Consider the following 24507-nt stretch of genomic DNA (forward strand, 5'->3'; position numbering starts at 1 on the left):
AGAGGGAGGCGTGGGGGTGCCCCAGGGCACCCCAGCTGGTGCCAGCCAGGCGGGGGAGGGGCAGTCCCCCAGCCTGTGCGTGGTCCCCTGTCCCCAGGTCTAGCCTCAGGTCGAGTGGGGCTCTCCAGGCCGCCGTTCTCCCCGCTCTGCTCCCCTCGGCCCCCTGCTCATGCCTGCTTTGCACCCCCACTGCTTGGGCCACAGTGTCTGCACTGCCTTCCTTTCTGCCTTCACCTCGTCTCTCACCCCTGCCCCCTCCCCGGCACCTGTGGGGTCTCAGCCCCCAGGCTGTGAGCTTCTTGGGGGCAGGCCCTCAATAAATGTGACGTGCTGCCGCCCACCTCTGCTGTCAACCTCGTGCCTCCCCTTGCCTGGCTCACCGAGAGCTCTTGCCCTCCCCTTGATGCCAAAGCAGCTGTCCACACCTGGGCTCCCTCCCTCACCCCCAGCAGAGCTGGGACAGTCGGAGCTGCAGCAGTAGTGGTCTTTATTAGGCTCCTGACGGGGCGGAGGGTGTAGGGGAAGGATAGGGTGGCCCCGCCAGGCCCCACTGCAGGCTTCGGAGACTTAGAGCTGGGAGCGTGGTCCGGCAGGCCCAGGGGAGTCTGCAGGCAAAGACGAGAGGTCAGAGCAGTGGCCCGTGGACTGCCCCGGCCTCCCAGGCTGCCTCCCTGGCTTCCTTCCCTGCGTGGGGGTGAGCAGGTGTTAGTGGGCATGAGGTTAGTGGGCAGCCACACAAAGGGCCAGGCCCTGCTTACCAGTCCTGGTCAGGGTGGGCAGCATCACGCTGGAAGGCAGAGGACAGTGAGAGCCTGTCCTGGGTGGACGGAGCGGGACAGGGGCTGGCGGGGGTGCGGTGGGGGCAGGAGGCACCTACCGACCGGGAAGTAGTGGGGGAGGCGTTCTCGGTAGATGTTCTCGTCCTTCTCCAGGAACACGCAGATGATCAGCCGGTCCACCTGCATCAGGGCCTGTTGAGCCTGGGCGGAAGCGGCCGGCTCCCCGGCTCCTGGGCCTTAACCACCACCCTCGCTGCTGTGGGGTTTCCCCTGCCCTGTCCTTGGGGCACTCTTCAACCTGGGTTTAGAGCTCGGGCTACAGAAGGGGCTCGTGGCGTGGTGTGCGCCCCGCTATCCCTTTCTCGAAGTGCCCTGTGCCCTGGCCGCAGGGGAGGAAAACGCCCTGAGTAAAAGAGGACGCAGAGAGCAAGCGCGAGCCCAGGGCCCCGAGCGGGCACTCTGCACACTCCTTGGCGATGACGGGTGGGGCTGGTCACATGCGCCCCGCCGCCCACCTCCGTCCCCTCCCTTCGGCTGGACCCAGGCCTCACCTTGTCTTTGTGCTGCTCTAGCCACTCGCGCAAAGCGGTCAGCACTACCTCGGCCGCCGCCTCATTGGGGTACCCTGAGGACGGGACCGTGGGCCCCAGTGAGTCTCGAGCTCCGCCCCTCGCCGCTCCGCCCTGCCCCGCCCACTCCCGGCCCCTCCTGGCGTCCCGGCCCGCGCACCGCCCATCTGCGCCCTTCCTCTTATAGACCCCACTCACCGAACACTCCAGTGGATATGCAGGGGAACGCCTAGGGATGAGGGGTAGTGAGAAGGGGCTGGGGACAGCGTCACTCTTCGCTCCGCCTCCCGCTAGGCCGCCCCCCGCCCCGCCCCCTCCCGCCTCCCCGCCCCTCACCGCCGAGCGGAGCCGGTGCTCCAGCAGCAGGTCGAGGCTGCTCAGGTAGCAGCTGCGGAGCTCGGCAGCCTGGCTGGCACTCGGCTCTCCGTGGGCGATGGGTCCCACCGTGTGGATGACATCTGTGGGAGGGGGTGAGGTCAGACCGGTCAGAGCTCCTGGCGGTCTTTGGCTTTCCCTCCTGCCGGCCTGGGCCCCGGTGGTGGTTTAGTCGCCAAGTCGTGTCCGACTCTGTGACCCCATGGACTGTAGCCCGCCAGGCTCCTCTGTGCATGGGATTCTCCCGGCAAGAAGACTGGGGTGGGTTGCCATTTCCTTCTCCAGGGGATCTTCCCAACCCAGGGATCGAACCCAGATCTCCCTCATTGCCGGCGCATTTTTTACCAACTGAGCCACCAGGGAAGCCCCTGGGCCCTGGAAGGGACAGGAAACAAGCACCCTCCTCCCCAAATTCTGATCTTCCCCGGGTAGGGACCCCACCCATAATTCACACCTGTACAGATAGGCCAGCCTACGCAGGCCCCCCACCCCACATCTGTCTGGACCCGGCTGAAAGAATTGGAGGTTGTTGCCTCCTTAGCTATTCCCCTCACTTAGTCCTTGCCGCTCCCAGCCTCTGCGCATGCCCTCCACACACCTGCTTCCTGGGATCTGCGAGGAGGGGCCAGGTCCTGGCACTTAAGTGCCCCCGGAGGAGGCCTCCAGCAATTCTGTCGGGGGTACACCCCTAATCCCGAGTTACACTAATTACGCAAGGCGTCCTGTCTGCGCCCCACGGGCTGGGGGTGTCGGGGACTCACACTTGGCCGGCAGCCGATAGCCACAGGTGATCTTGGCCTTGCCAGTCTCGCAGTTCTGCAGGGTCCGGCACTCGTCGGTGAGCAGCGGTCCGGCGGCCCGGTGGATGCAGCCGTCCACTGCAGGGAACCGGGCAGTGAGTGGCGGAGCTCCCAGCTACCCGCTGAGTCCGTTTTACAGAGAAGGCCGAAGCCCACGGAAAGAAGACTCCAATCCCTGGGCTGTGCCGGGACTCACCCGGCCCCGAGGCCCTGGGCTCACTCTCCCGCGGCCTCCAGACGCTCCCTCACCCCTCCACCCTCTTCCCGCACCCCCCGGTCCCACACTTGTTTCACAGCTGGGAAAACTGAGGCGTAGACGGCGGCCAGAGCGGACCGCGGCGGGAGCCGGCGCAGACCTGCCGGCAGGGGGCGCGACCCGTCCGCCCTGCTCTTTCCTGGGCGCGCGGCAGGGGCGCAGGCGGGGCCGGGGTCTCCCCGGTCAGAGGCGGCGCCGGGACTCGGGAGGCGGGTCCGAGCGACAGGATCCGCAGCCAGAGCCAGACAAGGGGGAAAATCCGCCCTCCCGGCCGCGGGGCCCGCTGCCAGTCGCCACCTTCGCGGGAGGAGCCTGGGACCCGAACGCCGACCTCCGAAGGCGGGGCCCTCTCGGACCCGCTTTACATGTCTGACTCTTGTGACCCCATGGACTGTAGCCCGCCAGACTCCTCTGTCCATGGGATTCTCCAGGCAAGAAGACTGGAAAGTGAAAGTCGCTCAGTCGTGTCTGACTCTTTGCGACCCCATGGACTATGCAGTCCAGGCCAGAACACTGGAATGGGTAGCCTTTCCCTTCTCCAGGGCATCTTCCCGACCCAGGGATCGAACCCAGGTCTCCCTCATTGCGGGCGATTCTTCACCAGCTGAGCCACAAGGGAAGTCCAAGAATACCGGGGTGGGTAGCCTATCCCTTCTCCAGGGCATCTTCCCGACCCAGGAATCCAACCGGGGTCTCCTGCATTGCAGGTGGATTCTTTACCAGCTGAGCTATCAGGGAAGACTGCTGGAGTGGGTTGCCATTTACAAATTCTTAAGACGGTGGCTCAGAGGGTAAAGCATCTGCCTGCGAATGCGGGAGACCTGGGTTCGATCCCTAGGTTGGGAAGATGCCCTGGAGAAGGTAATGGCAACCCACTCTGTTACTCTTGCCTGGAAAATCCTATGGACGGAGAAGCCTGGTAGCCACCGTCCATAGGGTCGCAGAGTCGGACACGACTGAGCGACTTCACTCATTCACTCACTCAAGACACATTACAGACGCGGACACTGAGGCCACCTAGATACAAGAGGCCGATCCGACGGGGGCCTTGAGCTAGGTCTTCCAGCTCCTTCCTGCGCCACGCGGGAGGGTGGTCTGCGCCGCGCAGGTGTCTCTGGGCGCGCACCCAAGCTCATTAACGAGTCGCCTCATTAGTGCATCCGGCTTAATTGGGGCCGGGCCTGGGCTTGTTTATCCGAGGGCGGCTCTAGGGCCTCACCAGCGACCCTGGGGACCCGGACCCAGATAAACAAGTCGTCGTGGGCGCGGCAGGAGGCGTGGAAGAGACGCTTCTTCTCCCTGACCTCTCCAGGCTGCTGAGGCTCCGAGGGAGAGGCGGGGTCAGCCTCGCGAAGAGTCAAATTCAGACTCGCCCCTCATTGGCTGCGGCACCTTGGCAAGCCCTTTCCCCTTTCCCAGAGCTTCCTCTGCCTCATCAGAAAGATTGGGGCAGTGACCACTTCCCCCACCACGCCCCTCACCCCCACCCCGGGCCCCCTCCCCGCCCCCATTCCCCGGGAGAATATCACCCTCCTCTGGCAGGTCCCCAGCTCCAACTGCTCCGAGGCCTGTGCCAGGGGCTTCTTGGACACTGAGCTCAGTGCTCTGCAGCAGGAAATACTACCGTTTCCCCATTTCACAGACCGCAAACTGAAGGCCTAGTTGCTTCATTACAGCCCCACCCTCAATCTGCGCTCAAGACCAGGGCCGCAGCTGGCCCAGGCCCTTGGCTTCTGTTTTCTTTGGTGCCTGTGAGCCCAATTAAGCCTAATTCTGAGACTTCACCCGGAGATGGTACCAGGTGATTTCCCGAGCATCCTAGGAGTGGGGGCCGGGGTGAGGGATAGAGGAACTGGGGAATCCCCGGGAGGGAATCTGGGACTGGGTCCCCTGCCACCCCCTCTGATGTGCAGGGCTGAGGGCAGCTGCAGCCAATGGGAGGGGCAGAGAGTGGGCGGTGTGGCACAGTGGGTGTACGTCCTCTATTTGCGGTGTGTCTGTTCTGGGTGCGGGGGGTACCACGGAGCCACCCAGCGCCATGTGCAACAGCGGGGGCTGTGGAGCTGGGCAACCTGGGTTCAAATACCAGCTCTGCCAGTCACGGATGTGTGATCCAGGGCACTTAACCTCCCTGGACCTCAACTGCCCCATCTGTAAAATGGGATAATACGACTACCCACTTCATAGGAATATTGACAGGATTAAATTAATTCCTGTAATGTGCTTAAGCCAGTGCCTGGCAACTCAAGTATTGGCTATTACTGAGACTGTGTGGGCCTGTGCCCAACCCGTGTGCCCCGGGAGTGTGGTGGGAGGCGGCGTCCAGGGCATGGGGTGAGCGCAGGGACCTCCTGGCCCTGCCCCAGTGGTCTCATCCACTTGGCAGCAGCTTGCCTGCCATCTCCCAGTGCTGTCCACCCTGCTGGCGACCTTGGCCCGCAGTGGGGGGCCGTGCGGAAGTGGAGCTCAGTGAGATCTGTTTCAGGGACTTAATGTTTCCTGCAGAAGTGGACAGGCCTGCAGCCAGGCCTTTAGGGCTGACCTGGGGGCATGAGGTGGGAGGAGGCGGGAGGAACTGGCGCCGGCAGAGCCCTTGGACTGGAGTCCCCCCACCCCCTGCAGCATCCATAGGGCCGGGGCCATATGACTCCCGTGACAGCGCCCAGCAAGCCATTCACCCAGAGCAGAGATGAGGGTCAGGCTCGAGGTTCCCCCCTTGCCCACTGTCCCCCCAAACCAGAGCCAGCCTGGCCCCCTCCTGGCCCCCTTCCCCAACCACACGGCAGGCCTGTGGCTCTCCCGTCCCTGAGGAGGCCCCCAGCCCCACTGGCCTTAGCTACAGGCCAAAGGACTGCCCCTTCCCACGCTTCCCACCATGACCCGTGCCTCCCCTGGCTCCGACCCCCAGGCCCTGCCCTGCCTCTTAGGTAGGGCTAAGCTGAGCCCTGGAGACCGGAAGCAGGAGGCTCCCGGGGGTCCCATCCCTTCCCCCCCACTCCCCACCTGACTATTGTTGGCTGTCATTAGGACAGTGGGGCAACTGGGCCTCGGGCCTGCCTGGTAGGGTGATGTCCCCAGGTCATACCAACTGACCCTCAGAACCCTTCCTGGCGCCCTCAGCCATATTCCCCCAAACCTCCTACTTGACCCCGCCCCGCTTCAAGACAGCGGAAAACCCGGGGTCTCTGCTGCGGAGCCTGAGCCCACGTGGGCGATAGGGCCTCCCTCGGATGCCTCTCCACCAGCCGGGGCGGAGCCCTTCCCCTGAGAGGAGATGGCCCTGAGGCCTGCACCGCCTCCCTCTGCAGCCTCCTCCTTGCTCCTCCAGTTGAAGCGCCCAGATTTTTATCGCTGTTTTTCTTTAGTCACTAAGTTGTGTCTGACTCTTTCATGACCCCATGGACTATGGCCCACCAGGCTCCTCTGTCCTTGGGAATTTCCAGGCAAGAAGACTGGAGTGGTTACTATCTCCTCCTCCAGGGGATCTTCCCGAACCAGGGATCAGACCCGCATTTCCTGCATTGACAGGCAGACTCTTTACCACGGAGCCACCAGGGAAGCCCCAGCTCCCAGACACGGCTCCTTAATTTCAGCCTCTTAGTGAGCAAGGCGCTGAGCCGTATACATCCACCGTCATATTTGATCCTCGCAGCCTGGCTGTGCTATTGCTTTTCTTGCTTTAGCAAAGAAGACATTGAGGCGCGGAGAGGGTGAGAGACTTGCCCAAGGTCACACAGCTGGTCAGCTCTACCTCCTCAAGAACCATGGCAGGACCTGACCTCAATGTTCCTACCCCGAGCCGCCCTTCCACGCTGGCTGGCTGCTGTGTGCCCTCCTCACTCAAACACTTCAGGAAGGTGTCCTGCCTGCGGCTGCTGTCCCCTCCACCGGCCCCCAGCAGCCTGGCTCCTGGCCCCTCCCCACCTCTGCCCATCCCCCTCCCAACAGAGGGGCTGCTCGGGGGACCTCTGGTTGCTGGGCGGTCTGAGGGCTCTCCCCTTGCAGACCGTTCAGCTGCACCCACAGGCTGACCGCTGGCTGTCTGCATCCAGCCCAGCAGGGCAGCCTTGCAGACCTGCTCTCCTCATCCTCCTGCCTCCCCGATCTCTTCTGCCTCCTTCCCCACCTCCTCAGACGCTGCTGTCCGCGGGCCCCGTCTGTCCCTTTTCTGTTCCAGCCCTGACTCTCCACCCAGGTCCAGGTACGTCCCCCAGAGAAGCCCTGCCCCCCCTGCCTGGAAGCCCACCCCAGCTTCCTGCCATCAGTGCGGCCTCCACAGCCCTGTTCTCAGCCTTCGGGAGCATCAGCTCAGACTCAGCGCCTTCCTAGCAAGGCCGGTGCAGGTAGGGCGTCCAAAGAGAGCAGGGGCTGGAGCCAGGCCACGGAGCCAGCAGCGGCGAAGCAGGCAGGCTCCCATGGGGGCCATTTGCCAAGGCGCTTAGGATATGTTGGCCGCTATTTAGGGTGCTGTAATATTCATGAAGGGAAGATTAGATATTTAAATTTATTCAGCAATAAATGTATCTCAGTGGGGGAGCATTTCTCATTCTAAACAAACAAGCAAGCAGGGGCTAATTAATTATTTACAGGAACACAAGGAGGGCTGTGGCCTGGGGGAGAGGAGGGCAGCTCTGCCCCGACAGAGGGCAGGGGACCCTGGCTAGCCCTGGGCCTGCCCCTCCGTTTCCCCCCTTCTTCTCCACCCCCCTCCACGTTCTGTGGGTCTGGCCCCCTGCTCGCCTCTTTCTGGCATTTCTCTTCCCACAAATCTTGCCCACAAGCTTGCTGGCAGCTTTGGGCCAGTCATTTAACCTCTTCGAGCCTCAGAAAATTTGGGGGGAGGTCTGAGATTTGTGGTGAGGTGGCCAGAGGAGGGGAGACTCAGGGCCAGGATGATTTAGTGATGTGTCTGAGGTCTCAGTTACAGGATAGCAGATGCTCCGAGCGCTGCCCTGGCCCCCACCTCTCCCCAGCAGGGATGAAGGCTCACAGGGGCGGAGCCGCTCCCAGCAGGTGTGGGTGGTGAGGTCCTGTCTGGGCAGCCCTCCGCCCCGCCCTGCCTGCCCGGGGCTCCTGTGGGTCCCAGGTGTCCCCCCAGGTGCCGAGTGTCAGAGCCTCTGAGATGAGCTCACTGGGGCTGTGCGGCTCAGGAGCAGACCTGGCCCCGTGAGACCCAAGGCATCCTCCCCCAGCTCTCCCACCCCTCTGCCGGTCATTTCACCTCTGCCTCAGCTTCACCTGTACAAGGCAACAGCACCTCCCACTGCATTTGGCTTGAGGGTTCAGTGCGAGACGGTACCAAAGTGCCCTGCGTGCTATCACGTGTCGTCCCATTTTACAGAAGGGTAGACCGAGGCACAGCCGCAGACTCCGTAGGCAAAAGATGCCTTTGTCCCAAATGCTCTTGGGGCCCCTTCGCCCAAGGGACAGGATACATTGCCAGTGGAGATGTCACCCAGAAAGCCCTAGCAGGGAGAGGGCTGCGGAGGCAGAGGAGTGAGCTTGAGGCCCGAGGGGCCAGGAGAGGGGTGTACCTCTCAAGCCCCGGAAGGCACCTGGGGGTGGGCCCTCTCCATCACTTCCCATTTAGACGGCTCACCTTGTAGATCCCGCCCACTCTGACCAGGCAGGTGTAGCCCATCCCAGCCCCCTGCACGGACGCCCACCGCCTGGGCTGAAAGGAGCCAGAAGCCTGAGTCTTTGCACCTCCAGGGCCCTGACCTGCAGAGCGCAGGCCCAGCCATAAGGTCTGGCCAAGTGACTCAGCCTGCGGCCCCGGGCCCCCTTCTCTCCAGCCCTCCCTACTCTCTTCCTCTCTGGCCCCCATTTTCCTCGTAAGCTGAGACTTGGGAGTCTCGACCTCACGTGATCCCCGTTGCCAAAACTGCCTCGGCTTCTGCCCACATCTTCCCGGTCACTCATTCAGTCAACAGATGCGTCCCAGCCCCGGCTCGGTGCTGGACTTGGGCTCAGCCCACTGTGGGGGGAAGCAGAGCCCACCCTTGCCAGGCCCCACCCTCGAGATGCCAAGGTGGGTGGGTACCCCCGGGAGAAGATGGATGGATGACAGCTCGGCGATGTGATCTGAAATTCATTATGGGGTGAGATCAGCTCCTTAAATGGGGATTTGAAAACATTAGGGCTTCATTATGTACACAACGGCAGCGCCTCATTCATCATGCAAAAATCACTCCCGTTATTAAAAATCCCCGTGGCAGCTGCAGGCAGGGGCTTGGCAGCATCTTGCCCACGGGGCGGGGCACGGGCTCCACCATTCTCTCCGCCCCCCAGGGAGGGTGGGCCGAGGGATGGAGGTGGGGAACGTGGTTCAGCTCAAGGGACTTGGTGCCTCAGTTTTCTCATCTGCAAAATGGAGATGCTAAGGGTGCGCACGTCCCAGGATGCTGTGACGGGTACGCGAGAGCCTGCGTGGAGAGCTCAGCCAGGCCCAGCATCCATGCGGGGAGCGCTGATAGCACCTCAGTCCTGCTTCTCAACTGGGGCCTGTACCTGGGGAGACCGTGTCCCCCTCCTGCTCACAAAAACCTCCCGTGGCTCCCAGGAGTCCATGAAATAAAATCATCAATGCCGAGCAGGGCTGGGGCTCCCTCCAGCCTCCACCTTAGATGACAGCCGGCCTCTGCATGCTGCACCCCCCACCTCTGGTGTATTGGACAGGGGGAGGTGGGCCCACCATGCCCAGCGCAAAGGAGGCGAAGCTCTCACATCACCATCCCCGGGAAACAGCTAAAGGAAAGACTCCAGAGCGGCAAGGGAGCCGGGCGGGGGTGGCTTTCAGGTTGGTTTCAGGTTGGGAAGGTGCCTCCAAGGAGGTGGCATCTGAGCAGAGCCCTGGGTGATAGGCTTTGGGGGGAAGTCGGGGGAGGAGGGGTCCAGGCAGAGGGCTCAGCAGGGTCACAGGGAGAGAGGTGGGAGGGGTGAGCTGTACCCCCAGGAGCACTGCAGTGGGAAGGTTCCAGCAAGGGAGGGGTGTGGTCGAGATGGCCTCTGCTGTGCCTGCGGCCAGGAATGCCCTTCCCTTCTCCGCCCCTCAGAGCCCCCTGCCCCAGACAACTTCTGGTCGCACCGGCTGAGTCCACCTGTTGGCCCCAGCCTGGCACAGAGCCATGCTCAAGCGTGGCTGGGACTTGGTGGTGGTCCACTGGCTAAGACTCCCAATGCAGGGGGCCCAGGTTCAATCCCTGGTCAGGGAACTAGATGCCACGTGCTACAACAAAAAACGGAAGATCCCGTGTGCCGCAACTAAGACCCAGTGCAGCTGAGTAAATAAACAATTACAAAAAAAGGAAAGATGGGCTGGTCGGGCCCCACACAGCCTGGCCTGGAGAGGGTCTGCCCGCTGTGCCAGGCCCCAGCCAGTCGGAGCAGAGCAGGGACCAGTCACGGATTAGCAGCTCGGGGTGATGGGAGATAGGGCCAGGCCCGGGGTGTGCGGGATGGCAAGCGAAGCCAGGCAGAAGCCGAGGCCTGAGTCCTGAGAGTCCTCGTTAATCCTCCCGGGCCTGACGGTCCACAGACAAAGGAGGGCGAGCGAGTGAGCAGGTGAGAGCGAGAGATGGCACGTGCCAGGGGAGAGAGATGGAGAGGAAACTAGAGTGAGACGTCAAGAGACAGACCGAGGGGGACTGAGGGGGACTCAGAGACAGGAGGAGGGCAGCGGGTGCCCACGTGGGGAGAGAGGTGGGTTCTGCCTGGGCCATGACAGCTGGGCTGAGGGCACATGTCCCCAGGCATGCCGGTCTACCAGCAGGTCTGCACTGGGCACCTGCTTTTTGCTGGGAGGCAGAGAGACAGACGCTTGTGCTTACCCCTGATTGGGGGTGTGTCCGATGGGGGGTAGTTGATACTTAATCACACAAACACAAGTCTGATTTCCAAGAGGGACAGGGTCTGCCATTTCCCAGTGCTGGCAGGCCCCTTGGTGAATAGAGAAACAGCAGTGAGTGAGTGAGTGAGTGAGAGTGTGTGTGTGTGTGTGTGTGTGTGTGTGTGTTGGGGGACTGCTTGTTGGAGGGGTTGCCCTGACATGGAGATAACTAGGCGGGAAGGTGTGGTGGGAGGGCAGAGGAGCCCTCGAGCCTGGGAACAGCACATGCAAAGGCCCTGTTCCTAGAGAGGGCTATGCCAGGAGCTGAGCCGCCCTGGCTTCTCCCTGGTGTGAGATGCCCGAGACCCTGCAGTGCAAGGGGCACGAACACGGACTTTCAGGGCGGGCCTGGGGAGCAGGGCTGTGCAGAGCCATCAGGTGGGAGGGCAGGGAGGCTGTACCCTCACACACCTGCTGGTGTAGGGGGGCTGGCTGACCTCTGGAAGGGAGAGCCCTTGGCAGGGGCTGTGTGTGTGGTCGAAGCTCCAACCCACCTTGCGCCCATCCTTGGACCGGCCCTCGGGGCCCCGGCTAGGCGGACACAGAGATGGCGCTGCAAGCGGAGGAAGGCGGTCCTGAATTAATCTGTCACTAAAGCTTGGCCGTGGCAGGCACAGTCATGATTTAGATGAATAATTGAAATGCTCCGATACATTTATTATCCCTTTAGTGCGAAAGTGGCAGAGAAAGACGAGGGGTAATTGAAAAAGAGCGCACAAATCTCCACGAGAAAGCCGGCTCCTTATCGCCGAGTAAACATTTCAGTCCTAATAAACAGGAGAGACACGCGTCAGGGCCCTGTCGATTCCCATCCTGATTTAGGGCCCGCCTCCCTTCTTACCATACAATAGCAGAGTGTTTTTTAAAAAAAATATATTTTTTATCGAGCCAGTAAAAGGCTGTCCAGGAACGAGGCGGGAGTAGGAGTGGGCCAGGCAGCCCCCACTGCAGACGCTGGGCCCTCTGCCTGGTGGCCTCTCTGTCCCTTTGTACCTGACGAACTCCTTTGCAGCCTCGGGGCCCAAGTCAAATGCCCTCTCTCTGTTGGAAGACTTCTACCAAAGTGGGCCTCTTTGAGGGCAGAGTCAAGTCCCGAGTCGGGGGGGTCTGACACGTGTCCTCCCCAGCCCCCTCCGACTCTCAGAAAGAGCACCGGGAGCTGTGGTGGGTAGGGGCCCCTCGCTGTGTTGTCAGAACCACTGATCTTGGTCTCAGGGCCTGGTGGGGGCCCAACCCCAGAGTGAGGCAGGCCCAGGGGGCTGGAGCAGCCCCTGGGGATTCCCACTGAGGTTTGAGGTGCCAGCCGATCCCTCCCCAACAGGCTTGCTGTAAACGCTGCGGGCTCATGGCACCAAAGCCCTGCGGCCGGCCCCGGCCCCGCGTTAGGGGCCCCCTTTCTGAGCTGATGGCTGCCCTCCCCCAGCAGGACCGGATGTGGACCCGGGGGCGGGGCTATTGGTCCCCAGTTCCTAGCGCACCCGCACACAGGGGCGCGACTGACCACCCCAGAAGGGCTGATCCAGGGGCCTGGAATCCCCTGGACTCTGTTCCCAGGGAGAGTATTTTTCCTGGGGGGAAAGGAATAACAAACACTCGCACGTTGAAAGGGGGGCCATGCTCCCGGAACTGGCGCAAGGGGAGGTCAGCAAGGTGGGCTGGGGGCGGGGGGACCAGCGCTGGTTAAATGCATGGGTGGTGGGTGGACAGCTAAAGGGGTGGTGACGGGAGGGTGCGGAGCAGCCTGAACCCCTGCAGGGCTGACTCGGGAGAAGAGGGCACCGGGGGAGACCAGGGTCCGGGCGTCAGATGGGGGGCCCCAGGCCCGGGCTGCCCCTGCCTGTGCCCTCCCTCCTGGCAGGTTGGGGGTTAAGGCTGGATGGATGGACCAGGGGAAAGGGAGGGCACAGGTGGCAGATGTGAGCTCAGAGGACGTCCTGGGAGTCTGGGGCCCATGTCCATTTCCGCCCTAGGCGGGGGCCAGGCAGCCCCCCAGGCCCTGCCTCGCCTCCCACCAACCCCAGTCCCCTCCCCGCCACCTCCGCCTTGTTCCAATCACATTAGCAGAGTGACAGCCCAGCGAGCCCTGGCGGCGGCTCCATAAATCTCGGCCGGCGTTAAAAGGCTGGACTCCGGGCCCACTTCCTCCTGGGTCCTGGCCCACCCCATCCATCTCTGCGTCAGTCAGGCTGTGCTGAGGCCGGCTCCAGCCTCCCCTCGCCCTCAGTGCCACAAGAAAGTGAGAGTGGGGGACCCCACAGGGCCCCGCTGCTCAGTCTGGCCAGAGTAGCTGCCCTTTGACCTCCCAGAGCGAGGTCCCGGGCCACCTATGAGCCACTCTCCCTGCTCTGCAGGAAACCTCAGTGGTTCCCACTGTCCTGTCAGCAAGTCCTTTGCATGACCCGTAAGGCCGTCCCTGACTTTATCTACAGTTCATTCGTTCATTCATCAGCCATTCATTGAGCACTGACTGTATGCGCCAGACCACTTCTAAGTGTGAGCGAGTCTCCTGCAGCTACTGTTCTCAATGGGGAGATAGACAACAAATGATGAACGGAACAGACAAGTAAGTGACACACCACTTTAGGAGAGAGGTGGTCGGAGGAAAATAAAGACTAGAGCAGCGCGAGGGGCCCAGGGAGTGTCAGGTGGGGTAGGGGTAAGGGCAGCAGCTGCAATTCCGAGGTCAGAGCGGCCCTCAAGAGAAGAGGGCCTGCAAGTAAACTCTCATAGGAGGTGAAGGGAACAGCCGTGACTGTCTGCGGAAGAGCATCTGGGGCAGAGGCAAGAGCCAGTGCAAAGGCTCTGTGGTACACGTGGGCTGGCTGTGTTCCAGGAGCTGCAGGGAGGTGGTGTGGCTGGCATGGAGTGTGGAGGGCCAGGCAGTGTGGTGGGGAGTCTGATCGGTGGCTGGAGACCTTGTGGGCCGTGGAAGGAAGTGTGGTGAGAGTCCCGGAAGAGTTCTGAGCAGAAGAGGGCGGATGACCTGACTTAGGTCCCGAAGCTTCTGTAATCCTTCGTCTTCCTACGTGTGTGTGTGTGCTAAGTCGCTACAGTTTTGTCTGACTCTTTGTGACCCCGTGGACCATGGCCCGCCAGGCTCCCCTGTCCATGGGATTCTCCAGGCAAGAACACTGGAGTGGATTGGCATGTTCTCCTCCAGGGGATCTTCCCGACCCAGGGATCGAACCTGCATCTCTGGTGGGTTCTTTATCACTACTGCCACCTGGGAAGCTTGTCCTCCTAACCTAACAGCTAAACCCCAGCTCCTCACATGGTCTCCAAGGCCCCTGCGTCCTCCCCCGGGTCCCCTCCCCTCATCTGGGCTCTAAGCATTCCCATCTTCAGAGCCTCCCTCACTCCAGGCTTCACCTGTGCTGTCCCCTCTGCCCAGCACACCCTTCCCACTGCGCATCACTGCTCGCTATTTCCTACCCATCCCCCTGGTCCCCAGCCCATCCTCTGGGAGCCTCCCTGGTCCCCACGGCCGGACAGGTGTGCCTTGTTGAGCCCGCCGCCCACATGGCACAGACCACCCTGCCGAGTGAAGCCCCTTCATCCTGTGAGGCCTCCAGGGTAGTGGTGACCTCCTGAGGGATGGCTGGAGGAGCAGTGGAGGGAGGGAAAACATCTCCAACCACAAACAGACCCCCCCGCCCCGCGTCCCCATCCTGCATCCTGGCCGGTCACCGACAGCTCTTAACGCTGCTCTTATTTATTCCTGACCTTCTATGCCCCTTTTATTTTTTCCCCCTTTTAAAACCTGGCCTGGACCCCGCCACTGCAGCCGTAAACACAGCCCCTGGGATTTATCCGACGGCGCATTAACCCCTGGCCCCTGGCTCACCAATCATCGGGCCGCTGGCAGACAGCAGGCAGGCCAGCCCACGAGGGGCCTGGGGGCTGGGGGCAAGGGGCTGGTGTGGCCGGCCTGGGCCGGGCTGGCCAGGCACTAGGGGTGCAGGGACTGTCCCCCCGCCCTCCCCGCCAGCACCGGTTGACCTGGCCTTGCATCCCTGGAGGCTGGGCCCGCTCTGACCTCGACGTCCTACCCACCTGGCCCTGCTACAACCCTGGGTCATGGGGAGTCTCAGAACAGTGCACACGCCTGCCTTCTCGTGGGCTTTATGGATGCTGTGGCTCTCCCTGACTTGACGAGACCGTGTCCTGACACACAGCCGCCCTGCGAGGCTGCAGGGCAGAGCGGAGATGCTCATTTCGCCCTCACAGGTGGGCAAACTTGCCCAGGGTGCGTGGGCATCAGGGGGCAGGGCTGGGGTTTTCCCACCACACCTGCGGTGCTATGCCCCCAGTCCCTCTGAAACCTCAGGGGGCCTTCCAGCTCCCAGTTACAGACCAGGCGGCCTCTGTTCAGGGGGCAGGGACCTACCCCAGTCACCCAGCCATGCAGGAGCCAGGCCTGTCGTTCAGGTGTCCGGCTTCACCTACAGATATGGGAGGCCAGGCAAGGCTGACGGGGTGGGGGGCAGTAAAGAAGGGCGGAGTGGAGAGATGGGAGGGGTGCCTGGTGGGGACGAGGGGGCAGCCTTGGGAAGGCACAGCAGCCAGCTGGGCTCGGAAGGTGGGCAAGGGGGCCAGGAGGAGCGAGGCGGACCCCCACCCACCCAGCCCTGCACCTCAGCCCGCAGGAAGGGTCTACTCACCACCGCCACCTCCGAGCAGGGAGCTGTTGGCTGCAAAAGAGAGAGAGATAAAGACGTCAGTGGAGAGAGGCTAGGGGGGCAGGCTGCTGTGTGGAGGGGTGACGGGGGGCTGCCAGCTGGGCCCAAGTGCCAGCCCACATCCCGGGTACGGGCTCTCTGAAGCAGAGGCAGATAATCGGGAGGCTCAGGGGGCTGGGGCTTCCTCTCCCTCTGAGGCTCCTGATGGGCCTGAAGTTTGTAGGGTAGTGGGGGAGTCAGGGGGCACCAGGGTCCGGAAGCAGCTGCAACCGTGGCAGGCGACCCTCGGCCACATGCATCCTTCCTTCCCCAGCGATGCCCAGAGCCCGCCTGCCAGCATGGTGCAGAGGTGGGGCTCACAGGCTGCAGGGGACATAGACCTGTGGCCACAGGGACCCAGCCGGGGGAAGGGCTGCCTGGGGCATGAGCGCGTGGGGTGAGAGCTGTGAACCAGGGCGGGGAGCCTCGTGGACCAGAGCACCCACCCGTGAGGTCCAGGCCCCACCCTGGCGCAGTGCAGGAAGGGCCAGGGCCCTGGGACTGGAACCAGACGGAACAGATGGTTGACTTGAGCCACCGTGCTCTGTGACTCAGTTTCCCTGTATGTGAAACGGGAGAACAGGCCACCTTACAGGCTCAGCGTGAAGGTCAAGGAAGAAACAGCGCTCTCCCCACTCCGCCAGCCCCCCGGCCCCCTCCCTTGACTGGAGCTGGACCACCGGCTGCCCTGTCCGTTTCGCCCTGCCTGGCTGGCTGCCCGCTCCGGCCTCCCCATGGAGCAGAGTGAAGCTGGAAGCCTCCTGGCTGGAATGCCAGGGCAGCGCAGGTCTGCGCCCCTCCCAGCCTGGGCCCCAGCGTCTGACCGCACAGCTGCCTGGGTGTGAAGCACCGTGCTCAGGGCTCGTCAGGCCGAACCCAGGCAATTCGGGGCGGGTGCGTCCTGCACGCCCAGGTGCTGCCGTGGGGGCTGTGGACCTGCTGTGCCTCAGCCCCTCGGCCCCCGGAGTCTTCGGCTCTGACACTGCTCCAGCCTCCCGTCCTCCCTTCCCGGGTCCTGTTGCAGCCCCTCTGGAGAGGGACTCACGGAATAGGGCTCAGGCCAGGAGTGGGGCCATTTCCAGGCCGGCCAGGCCACAAGCCCCTGGGTGGAGGCTGCTAAGTGGTGCTGGGTGGCTCCGAGTGGCTGGTCTCCCAGAGCTGACAGCTCTTCGCTTGGGGAATAATTAATTCCACAGCCCGAAAACCCAGGGCTGCAAGTTGCCACGTTACTTGCAAGATTAATACAAGCAGCTAATTAAGATGGAGAGGCGAGGAGCGGCTGGGCGCTCCCAGAGCAGGGGTGAGGGGCCACTAGGAAACAGGGAGGGTGCGGTGCAGGCGGGCAGAGCAGGCAGGCGAGGCAGCCGGAGCCGGAGATGGACCCCAGCGGACACCCCGGCGGACGTGCAGGCCACAGGGGCGGGGCTCACCAAGGCTGGGGCTGTGGGCTCTGCCCCAGGAGCGCACATGGCCAGTGACTGAGCGAGGGCTCTTTTCCAGGCAGACTGTTCCCAGGTGCTATCACAGCAAAGCCACAGGGGCTGTGCGATCGCTCCCATTTTACAGACAAGAAAAGCAAAGCCCAGAGGTTGAGCTGCACAATAGCAGGATCGGAACTGGGTCTGTCTGATGTCAAAGCCACAGAGCAGGTGGACCTCAAAGTCCAGAGGGAGGGTGCCCCCAACCTGCCCCGCCAGGACAGGGGCCTGCCTCCTCCGCTTACAGACAGAGCACACAGTAGGCCCCCGGGATGCAGTCTTGACCTGCCCCCACCCCAGCAGATTGGCCGCAGGGATGAGGGTTTGGATGTCTGGACCAGTCTGCCCTGGAGCCCCCGGGGGGAGGCCGGGGCATCTCAGGTGGGCGCAGGCCCAGCCCCCCTGCCCCCTCAGCCCTCGGCAGTCCTGGCGCCTGTCGGAAGCTGCCCTCCATGGCCCTTCCCCGCCTCCCCCCATCACCTCTCTTAATTAACACCTGCTGCAAAGGAGCTGGCTCGGGCTTGTGGAGGGCTGGATGCCAAATGGATTGGCAATGAGCCACAAAGGGGTGGGTGGGGAGGGGGTGCTGACCTGCGTTTCTGAAGGCCCCTTCGGAAGGAGATGCCAACGCTCACCTGCCCTGAGCCCCCGAAATCCCACCGCATGTGGCCCTGCCTGAGCGAGGGGGCTGGGGGTGAACTGGCCTGATGGCCACCAGGCCGGGGACACCCAGGGGCTGAGGAGGGAGGTGTGCCTGGGGCAGAGGCGGAGCTGGGGGAAGGGGCACAGGTAGCCAGGTGGCATCACCTGCCACAGGTGGGAGAGCGCAGGTGTGGCTCAGCACCGGGGGCTCAGACTCAAGCTGCACAGAGGAAGTGGGCCCCAGGTCAGCGGGCACCCCAGGAGGCCGCTCTGCAGAGTCCCCATCCCCCAGCCCACTGTGCCCGTGGGGCGAAACTCGGGGAGGGGCAGGAACCCAGGGATCTAAACCCTGCCCCTGCCCTCTCTCCCCGGGGCCCCTCTCCCCAGGGGCTGGATGTCTGGTCATGCAGTGTCCAAGGCACCTAGAGCGGAGGGGATGACCTGGAGGCTTGGGAGGAACGTGGGCAATGGGGAGCAGCGCCAAAGATACCACAGGCGGTCCCGGGTGTGCTGCCCCGCCTCCCACCCAAAGCGGGGCAGTTCAGGCCTTCCTGCTGCCTGGCCAAGGCTGGCCGGCCCGTCTCACCTGGCGCTGGCCTGGGGTCTCCAGCACCTCCCCTGTCTGCTGCATCACTGCCCCCATGCTCCCCTCAGTTTGGTCTGAGGCTCTAAATCAAAACTGGTCATTAGCCCATTTTTCCGATGAGGAAACTGAGGCTCTTGGCGTGCCGGGTTGAATGGGGGAAAGGGCCTTGAACCAGGATGTCTGGTTGTCAGCGCCCATTTTATTAACCCCTGAACGCTCCCTCTGTCTGAAAGGGTCTTCTTGCTGAGCTGGGAGGTGGGCGAGGGAGATGAGGACAAGCGCTGGCTTTCGGGCCCATGCCAGAGTCTATGGCCCAGCCCTGCCCAGAGGGCCGGAAGCTGCCCAGCTAAGCAGGGCCACTGAGCTTATGAGTGGCCGAGTGAGGGAGTGGGGCCCAGGCCTGGCCCTGAGCTTTGTGGGGGCCTGAGGTTTCTTCCGTCTTTGGGGGGTGTGGGGGCGTAGGCTCCTCAGCCAGAGTGTATGAGGTGCCTGGCCCAACGCCTGCCATCTGAGTCTGCTGTTGGCACCCCTCTGCGGGGTGAGGTGGTCCAGCCCGGCCGCGGCCCCCGCCCGGAGATGTGCCGGTGCCACGCTCGGCTGGACACAATTAACTGGCTCCGAGCCTCAGTGCTGAGCCTGTGACCTTGGGGTGGAAATGAGGTCCACCCCGGTCACTGCCAGATCCTCTGTCCCCTGACAGCCGCCCGCCAGGCCGGGGCGCGCTGGGGCCTCCCTCCTGCTGCCCCCCCGCCCCCACTCTGCTGCTCAAAAGTGCGGCCCCCTAACCCCACCCCTGCACCCCATAGCTTCTCAGGCCCGGGCCATCTGGGGGGCGGCCCCCCCTCAACCCCCAGGGCCTGCTGTCCTGTGTGGGCAGAGCCACTCCCCAGTTTGTGCCCAGTTCAGGGGCTGGCATGTGGCCACCGCCTGGTGCAAGGGAGAGGAGGGCCGGACACGAAGGGCTTGGTCACGGTTACTGCGGGGGACTCCACGGTGCCCCCCTCCCAGTCACTCTCTGCACAGAACATTTTAATTGGGTGCCAGCAGGAGTGTGTAGACATCCCAGTGAGGGAGGAAGAAGGGGGCTGGGGAACTTCACGGGGGAGGCGGCAGCACACCCTGGGGGGAAGGAGGGCACGCAGAGAGGTGAGCCTGGGCATCTCCTGGTCGGATGGGCAGCTGCAGGGTGCTTGTGCTGGGGAAGGGGAGGGTGGGCTTTGCCTGGCTCTCCATAGGCCTGGGGAGGATCAAAGGGGCCAGAATGCGGTGGGACCAGGGCAGCAGCAGGACAGGGATGGGGGGAGGGGTAAGGTGGGAGAGGGGAGGCAGAGGATGGGGGAGGGGTGGGGAGGGTGGGGGAGGGGAATGGGAAGGGGGAGGCAGAGGGCGGGGGAGGGGAAGGGAAGGTTGGGGAGGGCAGGGGGAGGGGCCCAGGGACACCTCTTCCTCTTCTGGTTGTTCCCCCCCCCCCCGCCCCCTCCCTCCACCCCCTGCTGCCCTGTGAGGGAGCACCTCCATAGAGAAGAGTAGCCCCCACTTTGAGAGCCCAGGAGAGGAGCAGCAGGCATGTGCGTGGGGCTCAATGCTTTTAGGGACGCTGAAAAGGTAATTTCCCTTAAAATCAGAAGAAAAGGGACTTCCTTGGTGGGCCAATGGCTAAGACCCTGTGCTCCCAGCGCAGGGACCCCAGGTTCGTCGGGGTAGTGAGATCCCATGTGCTTGAACTAAGCCCGTGCCCCACAACTACTGAGCCCTCAGGCTCTAGAGCAACGAGCGACGCGCCAGAACGAAGACCCAGTGCAGCCAGAAGAATCAGAAGGAAAAAGTGAGCTTATAGGTTGAAGAAAATGTTATATATAACGTTACATACATAGGAAATACATACTATCAAATGTTAATAAAATTGTCTTTATGCCAACAAAGTCATACAATCAACTTTTAATATTTTTATAGCGGAAGAGCCCCCAGTGGCAGAGGGCCTGGGCCTGGGGCCAGGTAAAGTCTGTACTCACATGGGCTCATTTGATCCTGACCCTCTGTGGAGGATACAATTACTAACCCATTTTAGGGATGAGCAAGCTGGGCCGCGGAGGAGGATCTTCTCACTATGCAAACCTGAACGACTCGTGGGTAAAGGTGCCACAGCTTCCTGGGTGAAGGTCCAAAAGATCCTTTTTGCTCTCAGGACAAAAAACGGGCTGCTCCCACACCCCACCCCAGGCCCATGACACCTCGCCTTTCTCGTCTCTGCCCCCTCAAACATTCCCCATTTCCTCCAGCCCCAGGACCTTTGCACAGGCTGTTCCCTCTGCCTAGAGGAGACCCTCCCTGAGAGCCAGGAGAGCAGCCAGCTCCCCGGGGTCTGGAGCTGGTCTCCCGCTGCACCCTCCCGTGGGCCATGAATCACTGCCTTCAGCATCCTCGCCTCCCAGGTAAGCGTCTGCCTCCAGCCTCGCTCCGTGTGTCTGATCCACAGTGTGTACCAGTGCTGAGCGCACAGACTGGTACACAGCAGGCGCCCACTAACAATTTGCTGAACCAGTCTGACGGTGACCTGACAGTCACTTGGCCAGGCTGCATGGGGTCCCCGCTCTCATCCATGGGGCCCTGCAGAAGAGCCCACCCGGGGGGCCCTAGGAGGCAGGACGGGGGTGGGGGCCATGCAGGCTGCAGGGCTGGTTCAAGGGCAGAGGCAGGAGGCCGTAGGAGCTGCCCAGCTGGCTTTTCCCTGACGGAGACTAAATCCTCCAGCTGGGGGGAGGGCCGAGGGAGGAGAGGGCACTGTGGGGGGCTGGGCCGCCATAGAGGAGACTCGGTGACCCAAGGAAAGCGCTGAGCAGGTTACTGGGCCAGGGAGAAGCCGGGTGAGCGGGCACAGCGGTGACTTTGCAGCCAGCGCAGCCCCTCTGGGTGTTTCCGGAGGCCGTGGCTGCCATGCGCCCTCATCCTGGCCTCCAGGGCCGGGCTCACGGAGAGGCTTGCTCCCCCACATCACCCAGCCCCTCTGCCTGGCCTGCTTTCCTCCACCCTCCCGTAAGGCCAGGTCTCAGCTTTCTATCACTTGACAAAGTCGCAGCAGCTCCGAGGTGTGCCAGGACCCATACGGCTGGCACAGAGCTCATCATCTAACAGTCGAGAAACAACAAAGAAACTCAAATGAGAATTCCCATTAGCAGTAGCGCCCGAGGTTGTGAAGGGGGTAGAGAAGAGAGGAGAGAGTAGCAGGCAGGTGGGGAGGGCTCATCTAGAAGGAATTGAGGACCTGCTGAAAAGGGAGCCATTTGCGAAGAGCATGGGCCCGGCAGAGGCTGGTCTGTGCAAAGGTCCTGAGGCAGAGGCCTGCCTGGAAGGTTGGAGGCACAGCCAGGAGGCCGCTGTGGCCGAAGCAGAGTGAGTTAGGGGAGAGAAGTAGGGGAGAAGGTCAGAGGGCAATGGGGCAGGAGGGGGGCCCGGGGGCTACCACGCTTTCCAGGTGACCCCCTCCCAGACCTCTTCCTTGGTTCTCCCCCAGAACAACCCCGTCCATTCCGTGGTACCTGCCCTGCCTCCCCCTGCCCGAGCCCCACCACTCAGCCGCGCCCCAGACTCTAGCACAGCGCCTGGTACCTGTGAGGTGACCACTGACCACGGCCCCCCAGCCCGGGTCAGTGGAACGGTGGCCCCAGCCTCATGGGGAGGAAGGGGTGGGTGGTTTGGGGACTCTGTTCCCAGGAAATCAACACCATTGCCTCCCCGCAGGGCTGCGGTGGGTGTCCCTGTTACTCGAGGGCAAGCCGTTTAAAACACGTTTTAGATTAGAAACGCCCCACAGATGGAATAAAATGTGAAATGTGCTGAATTTTTGAAGATAGAACAAGAGACTTCAAAGGCATCTCAGGCTGCGGGAGCAGTTGCCGTGTTTGACAAGCTCCCTCCCCTAGGCCAAGGTCACGGTCCCCGTGATGTGGGGCTGCCTGGTGGAAAGTGAGAGGCTTACTGGACATTCCCCAGACTTGGGGAGGCCCTCCTGGGGCACACGAGGCTCCCATTTCTCAGCACCAGGCTTTTATACGGACCTCTGCTGAGCATCTTAATATGCATGTACGTGTGTATACACAGACCTTCCCGCCCTGTTTACAGATGGGGAAACCGAGGCCCAGAGAGGCAAAGTCCAAAACCACAATCCACTTCGGGGGAGGCAACGTCCTTGTGCTTTGCAAGGCCTGGTCCCTAACCCCCAGCCGTGATATTGGGCCAGTTGCTCCGCTCCCTGGGGAGTTTCCTCCTGTGTGGGGGGGTAGAGAGGTCAGTTAAGTGAAGGTCTCTGGGGCATGGATGATAAAGTTTAAAATGCCTGTAAAACACTGGGTGCAGGAGTGGGGTCCCCGCTCTCCCCAGTCAGCCAGGAGGAAGGAGGAGACCAGGCTGTTGCTTTAATAATAACAACAAACGTCCCTGGTGGTCCAGTGGTTAAGAATCCGCCTGCCTATGCAGAGAACACTGCTCCATCCCTGGTCCTGGTAGATCCCACGTGCCCTGGGGCAACTAAGCCCTCGTGCCTAGAACCCTTGCTCTGCAACAAGAGAAGCCACCGCAATGAGAAGCCCGCACACCGCAACTGCAGAGTACCCCCGACCACCGCAACGAGAGAAAGCAATGAAGACCCAGCGCCGCCAAAAATGCACAAATAAATAAAATGTAAAATAATAACAACAACAATAACGACAGCAGTTTCTGCTCATCAAGGCTTGTTCACCAGCCTCCTAGGGAGAGGCATGGGGACTGGCTGGACGCACAGCCACATTTTACAGATGGGGAGACTGAGGCTCAGGTAAGTGTCTGGTCTGAGGCCAATCACTGAGGATGGCGGAGATAGAATTCCAGTCCCATTGCTCTGACTCTGGAACCTGGCCCACTCAGCATGCTGCTCAGCCAGATTTGGCTTGCTTGCCTCCAGGATCGAGCCTCTCACTCCCTGTTCTCTGAACAGAAGCCCTGAGATTCCCTAAATCTGTTGGGAGTTTTCAGCTGTGCTGGGTCTTCATTGCTGTGCGGGCTTTTCTCTCATTGCAGAGAGCAAAGAAATCTCCCCTTCAGTTTCCTCCTTCCCACTGGCCCTGGGCCAGGCTCTCATTCCTCTGCTATCTTGAACCTCAGATGGGCCTCCCCGTTCACCCATGCCCAGCCCAACTCTGCAGTTCACTCCCTGGTCTACCCCCGGCATCCCATCCCCATGCCTTTCCCTACAAAAGCCGCCCAGTCAGCCACTGAAGCTCAAAGCAGGTGACCTGGCTGTGGTTCCTGCTGTGGTTCTAGGCCCCTCCTTCATCCCCTCCTGCCTGGACTCTGCCCCTGAAAACCTAGGGTCCCAGCCAGAGGCCCCGAAGCCAGATCTCAAGCCCTTGGACCCCACCCACCCTCAACACCCACTCTCCAATCTACCCAGACACCTTCCACTTATTGGCATTTTGTGTTGCAAGAAATCCGTGTTCATTGCCCCCAATTGGATCATATACAAAAAAAAGCAAAAGAAAAATGAGTCACCCATTAGCTCATCACACAGATTCGGCTAGCCCCTGTTCACATTTTCCTGGAGGAACTTTTAGACGTTAAACAAAAATAAAAAATACTTAATAACACATTTATCGAGCAAATTCTTCATGCTAGGCGCTGGGCCAAGCGTTTCCAGTGGATTCCTTCACTTTACCCTTCCCTCCCTGGAGAGCCTAATGAACGGGTACTATTATTTTTCTCACTTTACAGATGAGGAAATAGATGTTCAGAGAGGTTAACGTGATTCGCGCAAGGAAGCCAGGCTATGAATTGGGCGGACTGATTTCTAAGGAAGTGCTGAGTCGGCAGCGCAGTGGGACCGTGGCTGCAGCCTGGGCCTCCCCGCCCCCAGGAGCCAGGGGTCCCAGCGTCCCACCATTAGCATAACCACGAGCAGCCCAGAAACCCAATTACAAGAGATGACTTGGGCCCCAGCCAGCCGGGCGGCGCAGTCTCCAGCTGTGCAGGAACGAGGGGCTGGGGCCCAGGGAGCCCCGCGGAGTCGGGAGGGACTGGACAATGAGGGGAATGTGTTCTGGGGGAGGGGCCTGGAGAGGCCGCTTGTCCACTGCTGTGGGTGGGTCCTGAAGGCAATCTTGACTTCCTGCTCAGTCCCTCTTGGCCAGAGAGGCCCACTACCCCTAAGGAAGGATCACAGGTTCCTCTGCCCCCAGCTTGCTGGGTGGTCTCAGGCAGCCCCTTGCCCTCTCTGAGCTTCACTTTTCTTCCTGAAAAAGGAGAAGAAAAGTTGGGGCTTCCCTGGTGGCTCAGACGGTAAAGAATCTGCCTGCAATGCAGGAGACCCGGGTTGGATCCCTGGCTCGGCAAGATCCCCTGGAGGTGGGAACGGCTACCCACTCCAAGATTCTTGCCTGGAGAATCCC

At 61.9% G+C, this 24507-nt stretch overlaps 1 protein-coding gene across 2 annotated transcripts in view; it reads right to left on the reverse strand.

Annotated features, from left to right (window-relative positions):
* Window positions 1-470: 470 nt before the first annotated feature.
* Window positions 471-24507, reverse strand: part of MACROD1 (mono-ADP ribosylhydrolase 1) — a 154267-nt gene continuing 130230 nt past the window's right edge. The window contains exons 4-11 of one of the 2 annotated variants that reach the window (NM_001046509.1): window positions 15329-15358; window positions 2485-2601; window positions 1685-1806; window positions 1547-1577; window positions 1331-1404; window positions 878-959; window positions 759-787; window positions 471-605 (exon numbers count right to left, since the gene is read on the reverse strand). In NM_001046509.1, coding sequence (NP_001039974.1) covers window positions 783-787; window positions 878-959; window positions 1331-1404; window positions 1547-1577; window positions 1685-1806; window positions 2485-2601; window positions 15329-15358 — 461 coding nt within the window. In that variant the 3' untranslated portion in view covers window positions 471-605; window positions 759-782. The remainder of the gene's footprint in view (window positions 606-758; window positions 788-877; window positions 960-1330; window positions 1405-1546; window positions 1578-1684; window positions 1807-2484; window positions 2602-15328; window positions 15359-24507) is intronic. The other variant, XM_010821141.2, reaches the window with a different exon arrangement.

This window comes from Bos taurus, chromosome 29, assembly GCF_002263795.3.
Source record: "Bos taurus isolate L1 Dominette 01449 registration number 42190680 breed Hereford chromosome 29, ARS-UCD2.0, whole genome shotgun sequence".
Taxonomy (NCBI): domain Eukaryota; kingdom Metazoa; phylum Chordata; class Mammalia; order Artiodactyla; family Bovidae; genus Bos; species Bos taurus.